The sequence below is a fragment of the Mesocricetus auratus genome, unplaced genomic scaffold (assembly GCF_017639785.1).
Source record: "Mesocricetus auratus isolate SY011 unplaced genomic scaffold, BCM_Maur_2.0 Super-Scaffold_4256, whole genome shotgun sequence".
NCBI classification, from domain to species: Eukaryota; Metazoa; Chordata; class Mammalia; order Rodentia; family Cricetidae; genus Mesocricetus; species Mesocricetus auratus.
Window position 1 is genome coordinate 38,703,487 of NW_024429182.1, and position 24,552 is coordinate 38,728,038.

The following is a 24,552-nucleotide window of genomic DNA, read 5'->3' on the forward strand; positions in this document are numbered from 1 at the left end:
AGGAAGGGGGAAGGGAAAGGATGAAGAGAGGATTAAACCCTAGTGTTTTCACCCCAGGTGTGCTGAAATGTGGGAGCCATTGGGGATTGCAATAGAACAAAGCAGTACCATAGTGAGTCTTAAGCCAGTGGGTGGGAGTGTTGTGTGGCTGATGTGTTCAGCTCCTCCTGTCTCTGTCTTTGGACATAGGATGCTTCTGCCTTTTAGGTGTCAACAGGATTTCTCTCACATAAGGGCCTTCCAGTACCTGCTCTATCTTGGATTCTGGAAGCTTAAGATGGTCCTTAATCCAAGGCACCTTTGTGGTTAGAATGTTATAAATTCCTAAAATCTAAAAATGTTACTCATGGTGTCAACTGTCTAGTCTTAGAACACCCTGAGTTTCTGATTATCATGATATGTGGCACATTAGGTATGTTGGGATTTCACAGTCCAGTCCATGACTGCAGTGTTGAAGGAATATACTTCACCTGTGTCCATTTGACTTCACTGTGTATTAAAGATATATCCCATATTGTAAGGGATTTGAGTGTATTGATGATGCTGACAGTAAAACTTAATTTAAAATGTAAAACACTTTATTCAAGCCAACCACCCAGAAAAATTATCCTTTGTTAAGGTTTATATTCCAACCTAGAACAGCTTGCATCCTAATTAATACATCATATAAATGAAAATACTCCAAGTGTTTTATTGTATCTGTTTTCACTTTATGTACCCTAAAATGCTCTGTACCCCTAGCCTATAGCAGGGCAAAATCACCTAGCACAAACTAAATCATAATTGGTATTGAATATCATAAAGTCATTAGTTGAATGCATCCAGCTCTCTCAATGTAGGCCCCAGTCTGTGGCTGGTTAGTTATTCTATGTCAGCTTCTTCTTCAGTACTAGGACAAAGTAGACATGAGCTAATGCGTTATTAGTGGTGACTTTATTTAAGGGATGAAAAGAGAAGTGTGGCTATTTGCTTCGTAACATGTCTAAAGTGCTTGGTGGGTGGTGAGACATCTCAGGCCTCCATCTGGGTGCTATGACAGGCTCATGTACACAGGTGTGCTCTTTCTCTCAATAAATAAGCAAATAAATATATATTTTTTAATTTTAAAAGAATGTTGCTTGGTTACCTGAAACAAAGACCTTTCAGAACCCAAAAGTAAAGCCTATTTGTCTTTCCATAAATACACATATTTAAAAAGAAATGCACAGGGTGATTTCTAAGCAGAATTTGTTAAACTAGAAGTCCATGCAGCTCACAGCTCCAGGCCATTTCAATGAACAAGACTGGTGACATTTTTAAGATTTAGCGATCACCAAGCTTTTGTTGAGTGGAAGGAAAGGACCTTTGGAATGATTAATACTGACTGTGAGAGAACAGAACAGGGATTAGTTGAATTTGCATTTGAATCTAAACCCCCTGTGCTTTGCTTTGTCTTGAGTTAAACTTACAATCCCCCTGACCCAGGGCATTAAAAAAAAAATCAAAACAGAATTTATTTCTTTTCTGTCCTATTGAAAAAGGGGCAAAAATCTTTTAACCATTAATGTAAATTTAAAAGGTGTCAAAATTTGTTGACACCCTTTAGAGCAATTATTTTGTAAGATCTCTTACTCTTTATACGTAGTTGCATTGAATAAATTTCACTGCTCCTTTCAGAGTTATTGTTGCACCTCATCTGACCCGTTCTCAGACATGTCTGTTGGTTCAGAGATAATAATCCTGTAGTTTAACAAATAAAGAAGTGCTGGAGAGATGGCTTCATGGTTAAGAGTTCTTAGTACTCTTGCAGAGGACCTCACTTCCATTCCCAGCACCTATATGGCGGCCCATGCTCCTCTAATTCCTGTTGGGCTGGGATATGACAGCCACTTATGCTCCGTGGGTTCCTGCACCCACATGGTGGACAGCAATTCATCATGCCAGTTCACATACTTTTCACATAAATGAAAAGTGAAAAAGAGAAAGAATAAAGGATAATTCTCTTAATTGTTTTAAGGAGTTCAGTAGGGAATGTTGGATTTTTTTTTTTTATCTGTCTGCTACACTGTTGGGAGTAGGGGATGGAGGGAAGGGAGGAGTCACCTATCAGGCAGGAGAAGCCAAAACAAGTCGTATTTGGAAGACATTGAGAGAGGTCTTGAGTTGCTGCCAAGAACCTCATGCCACCATATGTTGTGTCCTTATTTATGGGGCCTGCACCTTCCCTTTGTCTTTTGGTCATTTGAGACAGACTTGCCTTGAGTCTCCGATCCCTTCACCACCCTCTAAGTGTTGGGGTCACAAAGATGGGGTCCCACTCCAGGAGGTCTTCCTTTCTAATCAGATTCTCAGAGAAATACCTTAACTGTCCTCTTGATAGACTAATCCCTTTGTTTCTTTTCATCAGTTTGGGTTTTTCTGAAACAAGATTGCACTGTATTGCTCAGGCTAGTTTGGAATTCCTTATATATCCCAGACTGGTATAAAATACATGATCCTTCTCTCACAGCCTCAGTCAGTTATCATGCTTTTAAAAGGATATTGATGCAGAACACAGTTTTTACTTGAACAGGAATAAGAGTTAATCTTTTTCTGAGCTAAGTATGAGTGCCTGTGGCCAAGGACATAGAGTCTCATGCTAGCTGAGCATACTCCTGGTGATCTCAAGTTAATATTTCCCAGAGGTTACCTGACATTCAAAGGACATTATTGGCAATGGCTGTTGACTAGGTATGGCCAGATAATTTTAACTCTGTTAACCATCCAACTCTCCACAATTGTGTAAGTTTTAATTAGTCGCCAGTCTGGTCTGTAGACTCTTCAATGTGGGTGTTTGTTTTTGTTTTTTTCAGGAAAATTGTTCATGCAGAAGTCCTATATCCCTGAATTTCTTAATAATGCCCCAATTCTGAATGTGAGCCTGTCTTTTCAGGGAAGACTAATGGAGGAAGATAAAGATAGTTTGAGCCCAGTAGTTCAGGACAGCCTGGTCTAAAATCACAAAAGAATACCACTGCCCTCATTTTTCAGAGGAAACATGCCATTGGTTGACAGAGAACATGGTAATTAATGCCAGTGCCTTGCTTGTCTGGCTCTGATACTGCATTTAATGCTAGCCCATTGGCATTCACTAATTGTATGAGTTGGATGAGCAGATACTACTGCAATACCAGTCTTTCTGACGTTGTAACCTTGCACAGATAGGTAACTTCCATGACACCCAAGGCTCAGGATCTTAGCCCAACCACAGAAGACTCAGCTGGGTCCCAGGAAGAGTGCTGCTCACCCTGTTGCCCAGCTTCCCAGTATCCTGGAGACAATCAGACACAGCAAGCATCTTTTAAAGCAAAAACTGCTGAGCAGGAAAACAGCCAGCCAATGGTTTTAAAGGTCAACCTATCAAGCACCTAGGTGCCCTCTACTTTACCTAGTGAACACGAGCCGTTCATGCAGTGACCTCATCTGGTTTGATCTTGGCCAATCACCCTTTTTTGTAAATGTCTCAGGACTCACCCTCCTTACTTCCCCTTGGTGCCATCTTTAACTGGCTTGTGTGCCCTTCACAAGGTATTTTCCCTTCTATTCTTAGAGCTGGATGAATGATGTGTGCCACTGATTAGTGCAAGCTACCCCTCATTCTCCATATAATTATAAAGTTCATAATTCAAGTGGTAAAAATTAAATGTGTATATGCTTGTGACCTTAGGATTGGCTTTCTATAGATTGTCTTATTTTTACCAATTAAATGTAGCATTTGTGTTATTTGCCCAGTTTTTAATTTCGGTTTTTACATTAGAGTCTTAATGTAAAAGTGGGAAAAACAATATATCCATTACATTTCACAAAATTTATGAACTCAGAAAACGATTGGCATGTTTAAGTGTTGAATTATAGTTAAGTTTACAAGTGTGAAGCTTAAGTGATATTCTGAATTTCATTGAAATACATTAATGAAAAATAAACCTGTTCTTAAGCATATTCCTACTAGATCAGTGTAATTTTGATGACTTCCTACATATGTATCAGGAGGAGGAATCATTCTGAAATGTAGCAGGAGAAAGGATATTTAATAATTAAGCCTTCACTGAAGGGATATTTAATAATTGAGCTTTCATTGAGGGATTTTTAATTATGTGTAAGTGTGTGTCAGCAGGTGTCCACAGAGGCCAGAGGTGTTGGAGTCCCTGGAACTGGAGTTACAGGCTGTTGTGAGTGCTAGGAACCACACTCAAGTCCTCTGGAACCATCACTAGCTCCTAAGGGATGTTTAACAATCAACCATTCATTTGTGACCTTATCTCTCTATATGAGAGGTTCTCAATCTATGGGTCACAATGTCTTGCATGTCTTATATTTACATTTCGATTCACAACAGTAGCAAATTTAGAGTTACGAAGTAACAATGGAATAATTTATGGTTGGTGTCACAACTTGAGGAACCATATTCACTGTTGGGGTCACAGCACTAGGAAGGTTGAGAAACACTGCTCTATATAGTTGCAGGAATTGCCTTTATGTAGTTTATCTGAAAATCCAGGTCAGTGTGTTTCAGAGGTTAACGAATGAAGAGAGTTGAGTAAGATATGCCATCTGGCAGAATCCAGAATTTAAGGACAGTAAAGGCCTGGATTGTAGTTGTTTTCCATCTCTTTCCCTGTCACTCCCTCCCCGATCTCCTCTTCATCCCCCATAAGCATGGTAAAGATACTGTAAATAGTGAGTTCACCCCTGCAGTTGGGTACTAGCTCCAACTCCTATAATATAATGTGACTTAATGAGCCAGGATTAGGGTTGACACTGCAGATCAATAAAGAACTTTTAGGAAGGATTCATCCTCTGGGATCACAAATGGCTTTGTTATTATAGAACACTTCCCACTTCTCGTAGTTTCAAAATGTTTTTGCTCTTTAAGCCTGGAAAATGATGTATCCTCTAAAATTAGAAATTATTCTCTATTGATGGGTAATCATAAGAATTATTTCAGTAATTCTTTATAGAGAATTGTCAGGAAACTGACACAGGTTGGGGAAGGAGAGAAAAGAGAAATGAAAAGGTCTCAAATATTTCAGGTAACTGCCGAAAGAGGTTGTATTAGCCATCTATTGCTGTGTCGAACACCATGAAGAAAGCAACTCGAGGAGGTGTTTATTTAGTTTAGCTTCCATAGCACAGTTCATCGTCAAATGAACTCAAGCAGGTCAAGAACCTGGAGGCAGCTGGGTGGTGGCAGCACACGCCTTTAATCCCAGCACTCATCCACAATGGGTTGGGTCCTCCCCATCTATCACCGATTAAGAAAATGCCCTTCAGGTTTGCTTACAGCCTGGTCTTATGGAAGCATGTTCTTAATTGAGGTTCTCTCTCAGTATCAAGTTGATATAAAACTACCCAGAACAGAGATTATTAATAATCTTATATTAAATTTAGTATCCCTTCAAAACTGTGTCAAAGGAGTGGAGTCTGGTGGCACATACTTATAATCCCAACATGTTGGATCTCTGTGAGTTCAAGGCTAGTCTGCTGTACATAGTGAGTTCCAGGACAGCCAGGGTTATGCAGAGAGACCCTGTCTCAAAATAATGGTGGTGGTGGTGAAGGTGATGATAAAACATCCTAGTCTAGGCTATTACTGCAGTAAGGGGAAGTAGTATTACCTGTCTGTTTAGTCTGGAGTGTATAATCTGGAGACACCAGGAAATGAGTTGTAATTACTATATAAGTTACTTGGAATGGGAGTTGGAGGTGTTTTCCTTAGAAAGCACTAAAAAAATCTAGTAGGAGCTAATCCCATAGTTTAGTTTTAGACTCACATATTGTTTTTTTTTTTTAAAGAATACATCATGTATACAGTGATGTATTCCTGCTGGCCAGAAGAGGGCACCAGACTGAATTGTAGATGGTTGTGAGCCACCATGTGGTTGCTGGGAATTGAACTCAGGACCTCTGGAAGAGCAGTTGGTGCTCTTAACCTCTGAGCCATCTCTCCAGCCCCATAGACTCACATACTGTAAACAACATAGGTTGCTTATTGTCACGGGAGGAAGTGTCTCTGTCAATATTAAGTTTCTCTCATTTGCATACCAAAGGGTGAGGTGCTGACAGTCTCTGTTTACCAAGGTGCATAGTCATTCTGTGTGTGCACATACCACAGGGGCTAACGATGGCCCCGCTCAGAACCTAGCAACCAGGAAATTAAGGCAGAATTGTGAAAGCAGCAAAGGGAAGTTTGTTTCTGTCAACTCCTAATCTATGTGTTTATCCAATGGATCCCTTCTGACATCTTCCTTTTACTTATCAAAACAACAATAAGGAAACGTCCTGAGATCTTTGTTTAACTGTGAGGTTGCAGAAGCCATGAACACAATGATGGAACAGGGACTTGTCAAAACTGGCCCAGTCTCCCATTTCAAATCATGTTCTTTTCTTCTGTTTTATTTTCAAAATATTTTCTAGAGCTTACTATGATACATAAAAAACTCCCCAGTCTGTTCCTGATGTCAAGTAGTCAAGATTTATTTTTTCTTTTGTGTTTTGCATTGTAAACAAACTATGCTATGTTAAATATGTAACTGATTCCTTTATCAGTAAATATGGTTTATAAGAGCAAATTGTGTTTTAATTTAGCCAGATTTCCCATTTAAACTGATTGGTTGTAATATATACATAGCCAAAATAGCTTGAGTTATTGTTTCTGGCAGTTTCTCTCTCTCTGTAGTCTCTCTCATAGCCAAAATAGCTTAAGTGATTGTTTCTAGTAGTCTCTCTCTCTCTCTCTCTCTCTCTATATATATATATATATATATATATATATATATATATGTATATGTATATATATATATATATATATCTTTCTCTGACACACACTATGAAAAGGAGGAAAAACTAAGATAACACTGTAGGGACTCAGATATCTTATTAACTCCGCCCCTTGATAACCAGGCACGCCCAGTGACACGGCTACATCACCACTACGTCACTCGTGCGGGAGTCAATGCGCATGTACCTCATCCCCTTTATAAATCATCTGAACCCCCCCCCCCCCCCCGCTCTGTACGGGTTGGTTACCTCTCACCCCCCTTTCTCTCCCCGTCCACCAATAAACTCCACGTGGGCTCGTTGAGTCGCGGTTTGTTTCTCCTTACTGGATAAACCTAAACGTTTTAACAACAAACACCTGTGGTGTTTTCTTAATAAATTGCTATAAATGCAGCAATTTTTTCAAGGAAAATTAATAAAAGTATTTAGGTGAAGTTAAAGTTATTCCATACCACAATTTTTATAAGAAAAAGTACTCAGGAGTGGTTAGAGATCTAAAGGTAGTTAAAGATGTTTTAAAATACTTTTAAGAGTTTTATGCAACTGGAAATGGATACCTATCATAGTGCACCATAAACTGTTCTCATACTTAAAAAACGATCAAGATCTTTTGGGTTTACAACTAAGTGTTGTATTGAGTTTTTTTTTTTTTTTTTTTTAATTAATGCAGACCTCTGTTAGCTAGGGAACTCCCTGTCGTGTACTCACTGCATGTTCACAAATCCTGGATTATGTTTTAAAAGAAAGGGCACACGAACATTCCTCTTGGGAGGCAGAAAATGGAGTCTGTAAAGAATGTTGTCATTCCTCTGGTCACAGACATCACCTCTAGAGAAAGTAAAGCACCATTTTAAGTGAGTCTCTTTACTATTTTCTATTCAGGGACACTGTCCTAAGAATGCTTGATTTTCAGAAGGAATTTAACCTTAAAAAGATCATAACTGCTTTCAGATTTCATTCTGTCCTCAGAATCAGTCACTGTAATCTCCACCAGGGCTGGGAGCACCCCCTCCCCCCAGGAATGAAGGTCTTTTTATGATGGGTGTCAAAAGTTCTCAAATGTTTGTGGGCATAAGAATGTCGTAAAGAGTTTAGCAGATTCATTGGGCTCATTCCCAAGATTTTGGTTCTGTAAACAATGCATGGGGCCTAGGGATCTGCATTTAACAACTGATGATTACTGTGCTGATGTGTGATTCCTAAGAGTCATCTTTGTTGGAGCAGAAAGGATCAGGACCCTGTTGACTGCAGACTGCAAAACAAAAGAGCCACTTTAAAGATTTACATGTAAATCTTAACACTGAGAGTTCCCATGAATACCATTTTAACCCTGCATTAGCAATTTAAATACTTAAAGATTGTTGTTTCTTGAAGTCTCTAGCATGAGACAAATAATTATCAAGAAGAAAACACACAGTCATTTCCTTGAATTATCAGATGACTCAAATCAAGAAACTTAACATTATTTTAGGACTTTAAGAAATTAAAGTCAAGAGTATTGTGGAAACTTTCATAAACCATTGGAATGATTGGGATTTTCCCCTCATGATCCTAATGGTGTGATCTTTAAGCCTATTTTTAAATACAGGATAATTTAGTAAAGCTTTTTGAAATGCTAGAATCCAATTATACCAAAACAATTTACCACAGCAATCTTAATAACTCTTCATTTAGTTCCTATGTCAAAGGTTTTTATTATCTTAAGTTTTGCTTATTTTCTAATTTCTCACAGTTGAGACTCTTGGAATGTAATTTGTACACTCTAAACTTCTCCCTTTGCTATGTGCAGTTAAAGTTTTAAACCTATACAGTTGTGAAATCAGCATCACATGGAAGATAAGAAACTGTAATTACTCACAACTTTGTTCTTGTCACTTTACAGTCAGTCCTACCCTTTACCAGCTGCTGGCAAGCACTGATCTGTTTTCCTTCCCTGTTCTTTGCTTTTCCTGAATACCAGATGTGGGGAACCTTACAGTGGAGATGTGAGTAGCAGTTCTGAAGCTAAATGTGATGTGAAGTTCATCCATATTGTATACCCATGGCCTCTTGCTGAAGAGGAGTCCATTAAAAGGGTGCAGCAGAGTTTTATGCGCTGGCCAGCTGAGAAACATTTAGGGTGTACTATATTTTACCACTTTAAAGTTAAACCATTGTTAATATTCAGACAGGGTTTTGTATGAACAGTAGTTTTCACTTTTTCTTGAATAAAGATTTCATAGTAAGATTATTGGGTTGTAAGTTAAAGATATATGTGTTGAAAATATGTGGGCTGCAGGGGACTAGAGAGTTGACTCAGTGAAGAACATCACTTGATGTACAAGCCTGAGCACCTCCACTCTGATCCTAGCACTCACATTATAAAGATGGGTATTGGCCCCACAGTTACCTTTAACTCCAGTTCTGTGGGGAGCAGAGACAGGAGGATCATTTAGGTTTCCTGGCTACCAGTCTAGTTCCAGGTTCAGGAGAGACCCTGCCAAAAAAGGAGGAAGGAAGAGGGTGATAGATCAGGACGCAAGTGTTCTCCTGGTCTCAAAGAGTGTGCACACACGAGAGAGAGAGAGAGAGAGAGAGAGAGAGAGAGAGAGAGAGAGAGAGAGAGAGAGAGAGAGAGAGAGAGAGAGAGAGAGAGAGAGAGAGAGTGAGTTACCAGTAATGCCATGCTACTTCATGTGCTCATTTGCATTTTTATTTCTCATTTGTTGAAGCCTTTGTTATGATGCTAACAGATGTGAAGTTCATGCTTTCCCCAAGTGTTTTGATAGCACTGAATTCTTAATTTCTTCATGTATCACTCAGTAGCAGTGGAAAGAGGCCAGAGTCAGCCCCACACTGCCACCTGGCATGGCACAGATGGAGGGGTTCCTTTTAGAGGTCTCCATTAGGTGACTCTGTGACTCTTCTCTGCAGGGATTGGGGGTGTGAAGCAAAGCTGATTTACAGTAGGAAGAAGGTTTGTAGATTTAAGCACAGGATTGTTAGAGAGAGGTGTACAGGAAAGAGTGAAATGTGCTGGTGCTGTGTAACTGAACAGTGCTGTCTGTACAGTGCTTTGGAGGCTTTTGGAAGGGCTTTGCTTAAAGGGCTTCTGAGAAATTCTCCCCATCTCTTCTCCCCTTTCCATAAGTGAGATGGTATGTGGCTCTGAAGGTGCCTTGACCTCCTTACAGTCCCATAAGGCAAAAGCAGGGTCATAAGGGTTGTGCAAAGAGACTTTCTTGTTTGTTTTGTTAACTGTAAATGGAGGGGTTCTTGTCTTGTGAGAGTTGTGTAAAGCAGATCTATAACTGTGAAGGGAAAGGGCCACATGCACTTAGCTTTAAGCACTATTCATTGCTATTTTAATGCTCTTTTTTATTTAAAAAGTTTCCATACAGTATATTTGGATCATATTCTTTTATTTTCCCCAACTCCTCTCAGATCTTCCCACTAAGAAGCTATTTGTGATTGGTACCTGATGGGCAAGGGAAAATCATTTTTTCCAGTAAAGTTGGGTATTTCATCCGCACTCCAGGGCAGGCCCCATATCCAGGAGTGGCTGGCCAACACAAAACTGATTCCATGCTTTCTTGTGTACTTTTTGTTTGTGTTGCTATTTTAACATTCTTATTTTAAAAGCCTGTGTGTTAAGTGACTTATCTGAATAGGCAACTTTCATAGCAGATGTTAATTGTCCTGTGGTTCTTGACCATCTCCCTTCCTATGTCACCTTCAACCTCCCTGTCCCTCTATCCATTGTCTCTTTATGAGTACACTTAAAACTATGTGCTTTGTAAATGTTTACTGCCAACTTCTGCTCTCCCTATATTTTCAGTGCATTTTAATTCATTTTCTTGGTTTTTATTGAGCTTGGCAACATGCTAGAATATTGTGCATATAGAGATAAGTTTTAGAAAGTAGTTTATGTCTTCTAGGGATTCCACCCTATTAAACAGATAGATGCATGTGTAAATAAGTAGTTGGATTATTGTGCCATTTTTTTCCTTTTATTGAAAATAGATCCCCCCCCCACGTAATATATCCAGATTACAGTTTCCCTCCCTCCCTCCCTCCCATCTGGACCCACCCCCTTTTGTCTTTCATTAGAAAATAAACAGGCAGCTATGGGACAGTAATGCAATAAGATGTGATGAAATAAAACAAAAACACATCAGAATAGGATAAAGCAAACAGAAAGGAGACCAAGAAAAAGCACAAGGAACAGATACAGACACAACTTGTTCACACACTCAGGAATCTCATAAAAACACTAAATTGGATGCCATAAAGGATCTGTAGGGTAAAAAAGAAGCTAAAAAAATTAAAAATATATAGCCGGGCGTTGGTGGCGCACGCCTTTAATCCCAGCACTTGGGAGGTAGAGGCAGGTGGATCTCTGTGAGTTCGAGGCCAGCCTGGTCTACAAGAGCTAGTTCCAGGACAGCCTCCAAAGCCACAGAGAAACCCTGTCTCGAAAAACCAAAAAAAAAAAAAAAAAAAAAAAAAATTAAAACTATGTAAATAAAATAAAAAAAATTTAAAAGCCCTGACATGACATTTTAAGGAATTTCCAAAGATACCCTTGAGTTTATTTGCTGTTGGCCATCTACTGCGGGCATGAGGCCTATGTTTAAGAGTAGTTTGCTTTCCTGTGGCTATCAATTGGAGACAGCTTCTATGTTAGGGATGAGGTCATGTGTCCACTTCTCCTTTCAGCTCTAGAACCCATCTGGTAGAGACCCTTGCAGGTCCTGTGCATGCTACCTCAGCCTCTGAGTTTGTATGTGCTTCAGGGGAGGGATTTCATCAAGACATCTCATGTAGAACTGGGTGTCTCAAGGTCTTTCTTTCTCTGCACAAATTGTCTAGTTGTCTTCTCTGTATTTATTGCCATCTACTGCAGGGAGATATGCTGGTTTACCAAGGCACTGATCTATTAGTATAGCCCTGGAGTGTCATTAGAAGTCATTTTATTCCTATATTCTTTTAGTAGAACAGTAGTAGTATTTGGTTTTACCCTAAGTCCCTGGGCTATATGAATGTCTGTGTTCCCCCTGAGTCAGCCACTGCACCTGAATCTAATGCTGTTACAGCCAGTAATTGTAGCTCTGCAGTTAGTTATAGACCCTCTTTCTCAGGCAGCAGCCCTGTAGGACTTTAACATCCCAGCCCTGATCTACCTTCTGCCACTGCCACCAAATGTAGTTTTTAACTAAATCTCTATTGTCCTACTTATCAGTAAGACTCAGGAGTCAGAGGCTGGGGTGAAAATCTCCTAGCTCAGAGAGACTGAGGAGCAAGCAACTAGCTGATCTTTCCTCTTCCCCAGTGTCTCAGAAAGAGAGCATCCTTCTGCTCTGTAGAACCAAAAAAAGAGCACCACACCCAAAGTCCCTCCTACTACTTCCTGTGCATGTCGCTATGCTATCCATCTTCCAAACTCCTGACTCTCTACGATGACTTTCTGTCAACTAGTCATTGACTCTGCCTCCTGACCCAAGGTCAGTTTTATTTAGTTAACGCAAACTTGGTTATCAAATATCCTACAGCCCTCTTCCCCTGGTCCCTTACTCTGTACCTAACCTCTGTGGATCTATGGTTTGCAGCTTGGTTATCATTGACTAAACAGATTCAATACATATATAAGCAAATACATAATATGTTTGTCTTTCTGTGTCTGGGTTACCTCACATAGGATAATTCTAGTTAAACCTGAAATGGCCATATTTCTTTCTTAGAACATTATTTTATGAACCTTCTTACGTTTTAGTTCTGAATCATCCTTGTGTTCTCAGGGCAAACCCCTCTGTCAAGATGTAGGTATCTCAAGATTTGATTTGCTAACAGCCTTGTTGTATATTTTTTAGAGAAAATAATAATTTATTGTTCACAGTAATTAAAATTATATATCTTTCTATGTAATTTATTGTTTCTTAATATCAAATAAAATATGTCACTTGCTTCTGTTCATGACTTCTTGACTAATTATTTTTACCTTACAAAACATATGCTACATTGAGACAATGAAGTGTAAAGCACTCTGGTGACTGGGGCATTCTAGATGAGCAGTAGATCTCTACAGCAGGCTTAAATATTCCCTAAATGACCTAATAGACAGTTGTGCCATCATCCTGGCTTTGTTGTCCATTTGTGGAGCATAACCAGAGCACATTTAGTATAACTTAAAGAACCCCAAGGTTTTCCAGACTGTATGTGAGCACTGGCTTTTTGTTTAAAGTCAGCATCTACACTGGCCCCTAAAAGGACAGACAGCCATTCTGGGCAAGCTTTGAAACCCAGAGCTGACTTCTCCCTATCAGTAAAAGGCCTGGGCTTCATCTTCTTCACTACTGTGTTTACACTGGGAATCTGCAGTGTAGCCACCATCAACTGTTCTCTTAACTAGATCATCTACGCTGCTGTGGTCCTAAATGAGACCTTGAACTTACACATTGTGAAGATGGCCTCTTCCCTTAAAGCTTCATGGACCGACATCAGCCAGCTTCAGACTTTCCTTGTGCAGCTTTCCTCACCTTCCTTGGTCTCTGTAGAATTAAAACAAGTTAGGGGCTAGTTCTGGACTAGGCTTTGGTTGTGAGAAAGTGGCAGCTTGGAACTTTTATCTTTACCAGTGTTCTCTCTCTAACACAAGGTTCTCCTGTCTTGTTATCCCTGTGTTCACTAGAGTTGCACTTTTAATTCCTTTCAAGAGCTTTTCTTTCCCTTTATAGTCTGGCTAGCCATTTAGTTCTAGCTTTCTGCATACATTCCCCATATTTTGTGGCTTTTGATTGAAAATGAGAGAGAGATCAGTGACTTCCTTTCACTTGAACAGTTCAGGGCCATGTAGAACTATGAGTGGCCTAATTTCAGTATTGAGAGGAAGAAGGAGGGTGTGGTGGTGTCCGGTAAGCAGACTAGTCAGAGCCCAGTGACACCAGTTGTTTTGCTGTGTTACATATTACAGTTATTGGTGTCCTGAAGCAGGTGTAACAGCAACACACAGTTTACCAATCACAGAGTATCACAATAGACATAATAATAAAAAGGTTTGAAATATTAAAGTCAGACAGAATTTTAATAGACATTACACTGAATCTGGAGGTTTGTTGGAGTATTGCTACCTTATTGATTACCCCAGTCCAAAAAATATGGGGTATTTTCCCATATAGCTAGGTCTTCAATTTTTTTTAATTCCTTCATGTATTTTGTTCATGTTTCCCCTTTCCCAACTCATCCCAGATCTTACCCACCCAATTTTATGTCCCCTAACAAATAAACAAACTGAAAACAAAAATAAAATTAACAATAGCATAAAACAAGAAAAAACAAAAGACCATACAAAAATGAAAATCAAAACAAAGAATGCCCAAATAAAAATTCTACAAAAAATATCATTGAGTTCATTTTGTGTTGAACACATACTCTCAGCATTAGACCTGCCCTGGATGTGGTTGATATAGCCAATGTAAGTGTTCAGTTTTTTTAGTAATGTTTTGAATTAGTTCTGTGTATTGAGTTTACAGAAGTTTTGTTACATGCCTTATTATTTTGTAGATTGTGTCTTGGTGGTATTTGCAGTTAGTTTTTGCATATAGATATTATTTTAACAAGTTTTTGATGACACTTAAAAACTTTAAGGAGGTAGACAGCCATCAGGTGCTATTTTGCAGCTGTGAGTTTTGATCCAGAAATACGGTTACTTAACATGGTGGAAGATAAATAGCTGAGCTTTACATTAGGGACTGGGGACATAGATCAGTCAGTGAAATTCTTGCTGTGTAAGCATGAGTTTAGTCACCAGAACATTCTTGAAAAGCAGCTTGTCATTCCCAGTGTTGGGGAAGTAGACAGGCATGTCCCTGGAGTTTGCTGGCCAGCCAGCCTGGCCTACAGTGCAAGTTCCAAGGCAGTGAGAGGCTCTGTCTGAAAGAACAAAGTCATGGTATCTGAGAAATGATACTTGAGGTCGATCTCTGGCCTGTACACACATGTACACACAAACATATACACATACAATAGATAAATATTTGAGCTTTAAGTCTAGTTTTCAGTTTTTATGCCTTTAATCCATACATCAACCACAGCTTCTCTTAACTCATCAAGTAGGTCTTAAATAGTAAAAATCAAATTTTAATTTTCCCTTCCTCTTTCAGTGTTAAATGTTTACAAAAGACAGTGAAGGACTCTTACCACACTATATGTAGGCCGTGTGCCTGTGAACTTGAAGTTTGTGCAAAATGTGGGAAGAAAGAAGAAATCGTTATTCCGTGAGTATTTCCTTTTATATTGGAGTTTGTTTTTAGTAATTCATCCATGAGCTTTCTCTTAGGCAGCACTGACTCAGTTTAAAGTTGTAGGTCTCCCACTAATATAAGCAGTTTTCTACATGACAGGAAAAGGGTCATAATTTTACTAAATTTTTCTATTAGAGTATAAAATGACATTTATGTGTGTGGGAACATCAACTCTTTAGCTTCACATTCATTATGAAAAATGACTTATTTCATAGTCGTCCTTCATGGGCTCCCTTTACCAACCCTGAGCCCACTCTTCTCACAGCAGGGTTAGAATCTGCTGACTCGAGTGAAGCTAGTCTTACAAGAGGTTCTCTGTTTTGTTCTCTAGGTGCCTGATAGGAAGAGACTAGAAAAGAAAGGTGTTTTAAACCTCCACCATTAAATAGTGAAAGCTTGGGTAATAATCATAAACTTTTCTTCTTTTTAGGTTTAATAAAGAACCCGAAGCTTCAGTAAATACTGAAAATCAAGGTTCTAACCACAAAAGAAGCTGCAAAGAGGAGGAGGACAGTAACGAGGATCTAGATGCTGGCACTGACTTGGATGATGAAGATGGAGACACTTAGGTAGCCTGACAGCATGGACTCAGCTCTAGCGGGCTCAGCGAACACAGTGACGTCCTAATGAGGCAGTCAGAAAAGGCTGTTTAAAATAGGCAGAACTGACACATGAGCAATACAACTTATTTATAACATTTGAACAACAGACTCTTTCAGGTTTTCACAATAAAACTTAAGCTGCTTATGCAGACGATGTGTGGAAGCTTACTGTGGCGTGTTGTACAATCTATGCAAATTATTTGGAAAAACATATTATCTAATGTCACACTATCCAGTGTTAAGAAGTAGTGATTATATCAGAACTTGAAAAATTAAGATGATTAGCTCACAGCAAATACATTTTCATAGCCTAACCTCAAGTGTGTGACTTCCTTAACAAAAGCTTTCTTATATCTTATAAAGCAAAATCATTTATTTTTACCCACATACACACACACACACACACACACACACACACACACACACACACACACGTGATTTTCCTTCAAAAATACTTTTATATATGTCATCTCATTGTTTCTACCTTTTCCCAGTTTGGAAGTACATACTCAGAAAAATGTGTTTGTTATATAATTAATAAATAGAAAGGAAAATCCAACTTTCATACTTCAGAGGAGATACTTGCAGTATCGTAAGCTCCTGTGAGGTTCTCCCTCATAAGCTTATCCTTCCCAGAATTCTGTTGTTCTGAATTACCACTTTTCTGCCAGTGTTTCTACTTGTAGACAGTATATGTTAGCTTTGTGTGATTACTGAAGTATGTGTCCTTATGTTTAAAATCCTAAAGCTACAGAAGAGTATCCAGGCAATACAATGAACTTTCCACACTCTGTACTTAGAGTCCTTATTTCAGTATTTTACTATATTTTCTTTGTGTCTTTGTGTAGGGTGTGTGTGTGTGTGTGTGTGTATTTTTTTCCTGAACCATTGAAATAAATGTAAAACCCTACTTTTGGACTTGTGTTGTGGCTCTTTTGTTGTTATAAAAATTTGGAAATTGACGTGTGTTCTTATAGAAGCTGTGATTTGTTCATCTTACATTATTGTGCATTGTTCTAATGTTGAGAGGCATTTGCGTTTGACTGATTTTCCTGATGCACACAATACCCATGTAAGCTTAAGCAGGATTAGAAATTTTTTGAAGATATTTTAATTTAGGTTTAAACTCAAAGCTTAAGAGATATTGACTCAGAGGAAAGTAAGACACACTCAAGAGTATGAGTATGGACCTCTCAAAAAAAAAGAGTAGGGTGCAGCCAAGTATGTATATGGGCTTCTCAAGGGAGAGTGAGCAGGTATCTGTCTTGGTGTTAGCCATATGTACACATGGGTTGCATATCAAGTTTCCTAAGTGTATTACTTTCAATTGCTGTGATAAAACACCGTGGCCTAAACAATTTTTAGAAGAGTTTATTTGGATTTATAGTCTCAGGGAGATAAGAGTCCATCCTGGTGGGGAGGCATGGCAACAGGAAGGCATGGCACCTGGAACAGGAAGCTGAAAGCAAGCTGGAAATAGAGTGAGCTTTAAACTCATATAGCCTGCCTCTAGTGGCACACTTCCTCCAAACTTCCCCAACTGCCTCCAACTGGCGATGAAGGGTTCAAATATCTGAGTCTATGTACTCATTCAAATCACTACAGTAAAACAAAAAACCCCTTTTTTCCCTTTTTCTGCTCTCTCTTGGTGAGGTGTCTTTGACAAGAATAGAATCATAATCTGATCTTGTAAAAGCAGAATCTACTGCATAAAGGGCTAAATGCATGCCCTTCCTGTATAGTTTCTGCTGAAACTCCTAAAAAATGACAGGTTTGTGACTGGGAAGGACAAAGGCCTTAAACAGTTGTTGATTGTGCTGGAATCCTTGCTCTGCTGCTAGCAAAGGCTTCAGCTAGATTCCAGGGCACTTGTAAAATAAATAAATATTGTTTCAGAAGCCACTACCTATCAGAAATCCAGTTATTTGCAGCCAGAAGCATTCCAGCTATTACAGCAACAATTTTGCAACACCTATCCTGTAGCACTTGCCAGCTGTGGCAGCAAGAAATAAATTATTGTGGGCTGGAGAGATGGCTCAGAGGTTAAGAGCACTGATTGCTCTTCCAGAGGTTCTGAGTTCAATTCCCAGCAACCACATGGTGGCTCACAACCATCTGTAATGAGATCTGGTGCCCCTTTATCACATAAAGTTGTATATGCAGATAGAGTACTCACATACATAAAAAATAAATAAATCCTTTAAAAAAGATTTATTATTTAAAAAAAGAAATAAATTATTGTATTAAATATGCTTGATTGACAGTGAAAGCTTGTCAATCTGACTGCTTGTCTTCATTCTACAAAAGAATTATAGATTAAATAGCTACTAATCACATGATAACAATAGATTCTGGGCACTTGTATATATTAACACATTTAATCAAATTTCCCTTGTAGTGATGAGCTGTTAATAAATGGAACAGACAATAAGCAATATTCTGTGAGGCAAAATAAAGCATGGGGGAACAAAGAAGTCAGAAGTCGGAGCCCAGTGGGCTAGAGGTGAGATGCTCAAGTAGATGAGAAATGAGAAATTATTTTTAAAGTGTTTCATTGCAAAGAGGGTTAGGAGACATGAGAAGAATATTTGTGTTGGTTTGAAAGAAAATGGCTCCTAAAGGGAGGGGTACTATTAAGAGGTATGACTTTGTTGGAGTAGGTACAGCATTGTTGGAGGAAGTGTCACTGTGGAGGCAGGCTTTGGGTTCTTATATATGCTCAAGCCATGCCCAGTGTCTCAGACCACTTCCTGTTGCCTATGTGTCAAGATAGATAACTCTCAGCTACTTCTCCAGCACCATGTCTGCCTGTGTACCACCATGTTGCACCATGGGGTTAATGGACTGAACCTCTGAAAATGTATAACACCCCAATTAAATATTTTTCCTTTGTAAGAGTTGTCACGGTCATGGTGTTTCTTCACAGCAATATAAACCCAATCTAAGACAATGTTTCAGGCAGGGGAAACATTGGGAAGCCTTGAGAGGAAGACTTGTTGATCTGTTAAAAGAACTGCAAGGAAGAACTGGTTACCTTAGAGCCCTTAAGGGATGATATCAGTGAGTGACAGAAGGTCAGAACCTGCTGACCATAATGGCATAAGCATACTCCAGTGATTCTAGCACTGAAGAAGTGGAGGCAGAAAGATCAGGAGTCAGTCTCTGCTACATGGCGAGTTTGAGGCCAACCTGGATTACATAAGGCTGTCTCGAAACAAAACCTCCTGTTTTCCTTCTACTATTTTGTTTCAGCCCTTTAACTGATTCACCAATGTGAATGTATTTTGTGCTATGTGAAATTTTCTGAGTCCCTGAAATCTGATGGTATCTAACATCAGAATTAGAAAACTGTCATCCATTATTTCTACAAATAGTGTCTTTGTTCCTTTTCTGAAAGTGTAGTGCTGCACATGTGTAGATCCTTCAGGCTGTGTGCTCTGGCTCCCTTGCTGTTTTTATTTGCCTCTTCCTTTGTACTTCAGAAGCTGTTTCCTGTTTGCCACCCTTTGCATTCTGGAGTCTTCTAGGGAAGGGTAGATTAATGTGTCCAACTTGTTTTTAAACCTTCAACAAGTCAACTAATCTCAAGATAGTGAATTTATGATTCTAAAATGCCCAATTTTGAGTAGCTTACAACTATTGAAATTTCCATTGCGCCTATTTTGTGCAGGTTTTTCTGTTTTCTGTGATGTATTAATAATAGTTGACTGCTGTCTGTTGTAGTTAAGAAATGGCATGAGCCTCCTGGATTATATGCTGGAAGCGTTAGCCCTAGTGTTGTGGGCTTGAAGTGGAAGACACTCTAAGAAGAGGGGCTCAGCACAAGATAATGAGGTCATGAAGGAACCACCCTTGCAAGTAATTGAGCGAGTTCTTGCCAGAAGGAACTCAGAAGAGACCAGAAAGCCTTTACCATGGTCTTTGACTTTCATTGCCAGAATTGTGAGCCAGATGAATATTACTATTTTATAAAGCACCTTAGTATTTGGTTACAGCAAAACAAAATATACCAACAGAATCGTTCACTTGTTTACCACCTGCTTTATCCTTTGACTATCAGTCACCTTTTAAACTCTGCATTATTGAGTGATTTTTAAGTTTGTCTTAGAAATCAAGGGTGATATGTTAATTTTTAATGTCACTTTTTTCAGGTACTGTGTCATAGTAATAAGAAAAATAAGTAACATACAATTGGGAAAGTGAGTGTCTGTAATTTCACATACAAACAAACAATAAGCTTTAGGTTCAGAGTTTGAGCTTACTTGGCCATCTGACTCCAGAACCGTGCATGTACATTACTAGAGTTAGAGCATGTGAAATACCATATATCACTGTTTAGACAAGTCTGTTATTTCCCTCACTAGTATTCTAGGGTTCTTGTATGAGCTTCTTTGCCATTCTTCCCTCTTCCCTCATTTTGGACAATTGTAACTTTTTTCTAAAGATTCAGTTTGAGCCCTAGGAAAGCATGTAGGTGCTTAGCTGTAACTGATGACCATTTAGCACAATGATAACTCTCAGGAGAAAATGAGAGTTATTACAGGCATGTATGCAGGAGTTGTGTGTGTGGTGTGTTAACTGGCACCTATGTTACCGTTTAAAAATAACATAAGATGAATAAATGACAGTTGCTGATGAGTGCCCTGTTTTCATGCTACCTGCAAAGTTGTCAAAGTCAAAAGATGAGATACCAGGGATATAGGGATATAAATGGGGTCTGTGTATCTCTAAAGTCTGTATTTCAGACGCGCTTATGAGAAGTAATTATTGCACTCTCATAAACTTCTGTTTTCTTAATTAAATGCATCTGTGACGTTAGCCCAGCTCTCTTTGTCCTCTGTGGCTCTCCTTTTTTCTTCATCACATTGTTTCTGTCTTGGATGACTGTCCTATTCAAAAGCCATTTAAATAGAGCAGAGATACCTTCTCTTCTTGCCTTAGAATTCCTATCACTCATTTGATTAGTTGTCAGTAGTCCAGAAGGTCACAGGACCATTTTCCACAAATTCTTATTGGTCAGGCTCATGCTAGTGATTCCCACAATTCTGTCAACCATTACACTACAAGAAAACGTTCACCTCGCCCCACAAATCTCACACATACATCTCTTAAAGAATCTGAGTAAGCACCACAATTACACAGATGCTTGCGTCTTTTACTTCTGTGCACTATAGTTTGGATGGAATCATCTCCTACTGAAGCTCGTGTTGAAATGAGACTGGTGATGTCGCTGTGTTGGGGTGTAAGTCTTTAAAGAGAGATGATAATATCTAATGAGGCTGGACTGTTTCTAATACTGGAGGACACATCTGTTCTCGTGGGAATATCTCATCATGTGTCTGGGCCTCTGTTGTCACTTCTTGTCTTCATGTATCTGCTGCCTGTAGCCACATGATTGACAGTATCACATTTTCTGCCATGGCGCCCTTGTCAGAAACCAAACAGCACCAAGTGTCCATCATTCGCTTCTGACCGTGCCCAACTGCTTCAACCCTCTCAGTAGGAATTCCCTGCCAACATGGCTATCCTGAAACTATGAGCTGAATAAGCCCTTTCTCCCTTGCTTTTGTGTTTTATCACAATAACAAGAAAAACAAAATAAACAAACAAAACCAACTTAGACAGATGGCTTCTGGCTATAGTCTACCAAAGTTGAAGTGGAAGGACTAAGTCCAGAGACCAGCCTTACCATTCCTGTCTCAAAAAAAAGTACTTTACCAGGGCTCACCCAGGTGACATCAATATTTCATCAAATCCTAGCTACAGTACCAGTATCAATTTTAAGTACATAAATTAAAGCTTTAATATTAAGTGTGTGCATTAAATAAATGGTATTTTAAAGTCCACTTTTCCATTTATTTTTTTTTTTCAAATATCCTTGGTGCGACCCCGGGACGGGACCCCCGACCCGCGGGGATGAAGTAATGAGGCTCGATACTAATTTCGTGGGTCTTCACGAGCAGATCCGATCTTGAAAGCAAACTTCAAGAGGTTAAGGGAAACAGACTCAAGACAACTTTCGCTGATCAAGAGTGTTTATTCTTGGGGGTGAAATAGTTTTTATAGTAGAGCTTTTCAGGGGGCGGTACAAGCATGTCAATCAAGTCTCAACTCAAATATACACCAAATAAGGTAAAGACGAAGCTGTAATTTTCCATCAGTTGCATTCCGCAAATGCTTGTCAGCCTAAGCCAGATGCAGGAATTAGGGAGGGGTAAAAACCATTCAAAGGAACACATTAACCTTTTGTTAACAAAGACAATTGCTCTATAAGGGTTACTTCCGCTTATCATTATGGTAAAAGCATCCAAAGGAACACATTCATCCTTTGCCAACAAAGGCAATTGTTCTATAAGGGTTATTTCCCCCTGGCTAGGCGGGTGGACGGCCCTGTGTAAATTTAACTTTTGTGGTTAGCTATTTCCTTTGTCTCAAGGGCATGTGTGCCTGCAGTCACGTAGGCAGAAGGCCAAAAAATGGCTGACAGACTCCATTTTGTTCAAGGCTCTTAGCAGTCCCCAACACCTTGGGATTAACATTAAATTAAAATTAGCATTTTAAAAAGTGTGTCTGGTTCACTGATCACTTCACAGACACAATGGGTGAAAGAAACCAGATACACGAGATGAATCTTGATTCAGGTGTTTGCACAGGTACAGAAATACAATGCTTGACCCTTGTGATTTGACTTTATTGTATGTAAATTTCACTTCAATTGAAAGTAATAATTACACAATAAAGTACACTTCTAGCAAAATCAGACGGCAGATTTCTTGACTTAAGGAAGAACAAGCAACAAAGTGATTCTGAAGGAGAAAGAACTGTTTGAAGCCGGGCAGTGGCTGTGCATGCCTTTAATCCAAGCACTAGGGAAGCAGAGGCAGACTGATGTCAGTGAGTTCGAGGCCAGCCTTGTCTACAAAGCAAATTCCAGGACACCAGAACTGTTACACAGAGAAACCTTGTCTGGAAAAACAAAACGAAAGAGAGAAAAAAAAAACTGTTTGAATCCTGCACCTGCCTCTGGCCAGTGTGGCCCTGGGCCCCTCTCCTCTGTGACAGTTCCTGTCCATGCCTTTGTCTAACAAGGATGTCATCACCACTGTAAACATACAGAGAATATAAACACAGAAAATGCCTGATATATAACAGTTGCTCTAGTCAAAAATTTTATCTTGTAGCTGTTTTCAGTCTTGTACATTTACATAAAATTTGTTTTTAAATTGACTAATAAAACAAAAATGTAAATATTTATGGGATACAGTGTGATGTTTTGATGAATGTATGCCTTGTGTAAGGTTAGACATCTCAAACATTTGGCATTTTTTTTAAATCATGAAAACACTGAAAATCTAGCTTTTTGAAATATGGACTAATTATCATTCATCATGGGCACCCTCTGTAGCCCACCTTCCTCCTCCTGCGTAGCTGTAACTTAGAACCCACTGGTCCACCTTTCCTTGTGCCTCTCCCAGCATCTGGAGACCTTGGCTTCTATAGGATCAGCCTTAAAAACACATTTATTTACTTTTGGCATGTGCATGTCTTACATAAGCTTTCTATTACTATGATCAAACACTATGACCAAAGCAACTCAGGGAGGAAAGGATTTATCTGGCTTGCACTTCCACAGCACTGTTCATCAGCACAGGAAGTCAGGACAGGAACTGAAACAGGCTAGGGACCTGGAGGCAGGAGCTGATGCAGAAGCTATGGAACAATGCTGCTTACTGGCTTGCTCAGTCTGCTTTTCTTATAGCACCCAGGACCACCAGCCCAGGGATGGCACCACCCACAATGGATTGGACCCTCCCCCATCACTAATTAGGAAAATGCTCTACAGGCTTGTGCACAGCCTGATCTTGTGAATTCATTTTCTTAGTTGAGGTTCCCTCCTCTCAGATGACTAGTTTATCACAAGTTGAACCCAAATAGCGAGTACAATGCATGTTTTTATGCTTTTATGCATGTTACAGAGAGTGAATGGAGGTCAGGAGACAACTCAAAACAGTTATTTCCTCCCAGCACTCGGGAGGCAGAAGCAGGCGGATCTCTGTGAGTTCAAGGCCAGCCTGGTGTACTGAGCGAGTTCCAGGACAGCCTCCAAAACAATACAGAGAAACTCTGTCTCGAAAAACCAAAAAACAAAACAAAAACAAAAACAGTTATTTCCTTCTCCCATGTGGGTTCAGGGAATTGAACTCAGGTCTTCTGGCTTGGTGGCAAGTGCCTTTACCCACTGAGCCAATAACAACTTTTTATATTCTACAAAAGAAATGTTCCTTTGTCATTTTTGCCGTAGACATTTTATTTCAATTTATGCTAAGAGGCTTGTGAGCCTGCAAAGCAGATATACTAATATTCTTGGAAAAAAGGAAAGAAAGCAAGTTTGACACGAATCCCTCTCCACTAAAGGAGGAAGACCCACCAATGAAAATGCTTACACCAAGAAAGTTAAGCTTGTGTTAGGCTATTTTTAATACTTGTGAGATGTGGGCCCTTCAATAACACAATTTGCAAATTTGGTGCAGCAGCAAGTTCTAGAAAGTATGTTTCCGGCAGTAATAATGTTACAATTTGTCTTGGTTTCTTTGTCAAACTGGGACCTATTCCTAACCCTAATTGTTATCACATGCACATACACAGGAAGCTGAATAAATCAATTGGGGGAGGGGTTTATTTTTAAAATAACAGTTAACTAAGAATGCAAAGTGAATTGAAAAAAGCATAATCCTTTACAATGAACTCTCATCTCAAGCATACATTGGCCTATTGAAGTAACCAATGTTTGCATAGCTGAGGATGGTCTTATTCAATCCTCATTTTATTTTTACTTGACTAATCATAAATCTACTTGTAGAGTATATTTTAGTTAA

The 24,552-nt window shown here is 39.2% G+C and overlaps 1 protein-coding gene across 6 annotated transcripts in view; it reads left to right on the top strand.

Moving 5' to 3' along the window:
* The window catches only part of CUNH9orf85 (chromosome unknown C9orf85 homolog), a 155,771-nt gene that overhangs the window by 39,236 nt on the left and 91,983 nt on the right, over positions 1 to 24,552 (top strand). Inside the window, exons 4-6 of one of the 6 annotated variants that reach the window (XR_005877476.1) lie at positions 8,678 to 8,780; positions 14,934 to 15,047; positions 15,505 to 15,524. The exons of 2 other annotated variants lie outside the window; for them this stretch is intronic. Coding sequence is in view for 1 of the 4 variants with exons in the window: in XM_005063767.4 (XP_005063824.1) it covers positions 14,934 to 15,047; positions 15,505 to 15,643 (253 nt within the window). In the remaining 3 variants the exon portion in view is untranslated. Of the gene's footprint in view, positions 1 to 8,677; positions 8,781 to 14,933; positions 15,048 to 15,504; positions 16,587 to 24,552 lie in introns of those variants that run through there. 3 more of the 6 variants (XR_005877478.1, XM_005063767.4, XR_005877475.1) reach the window with 3 other exon arrangements.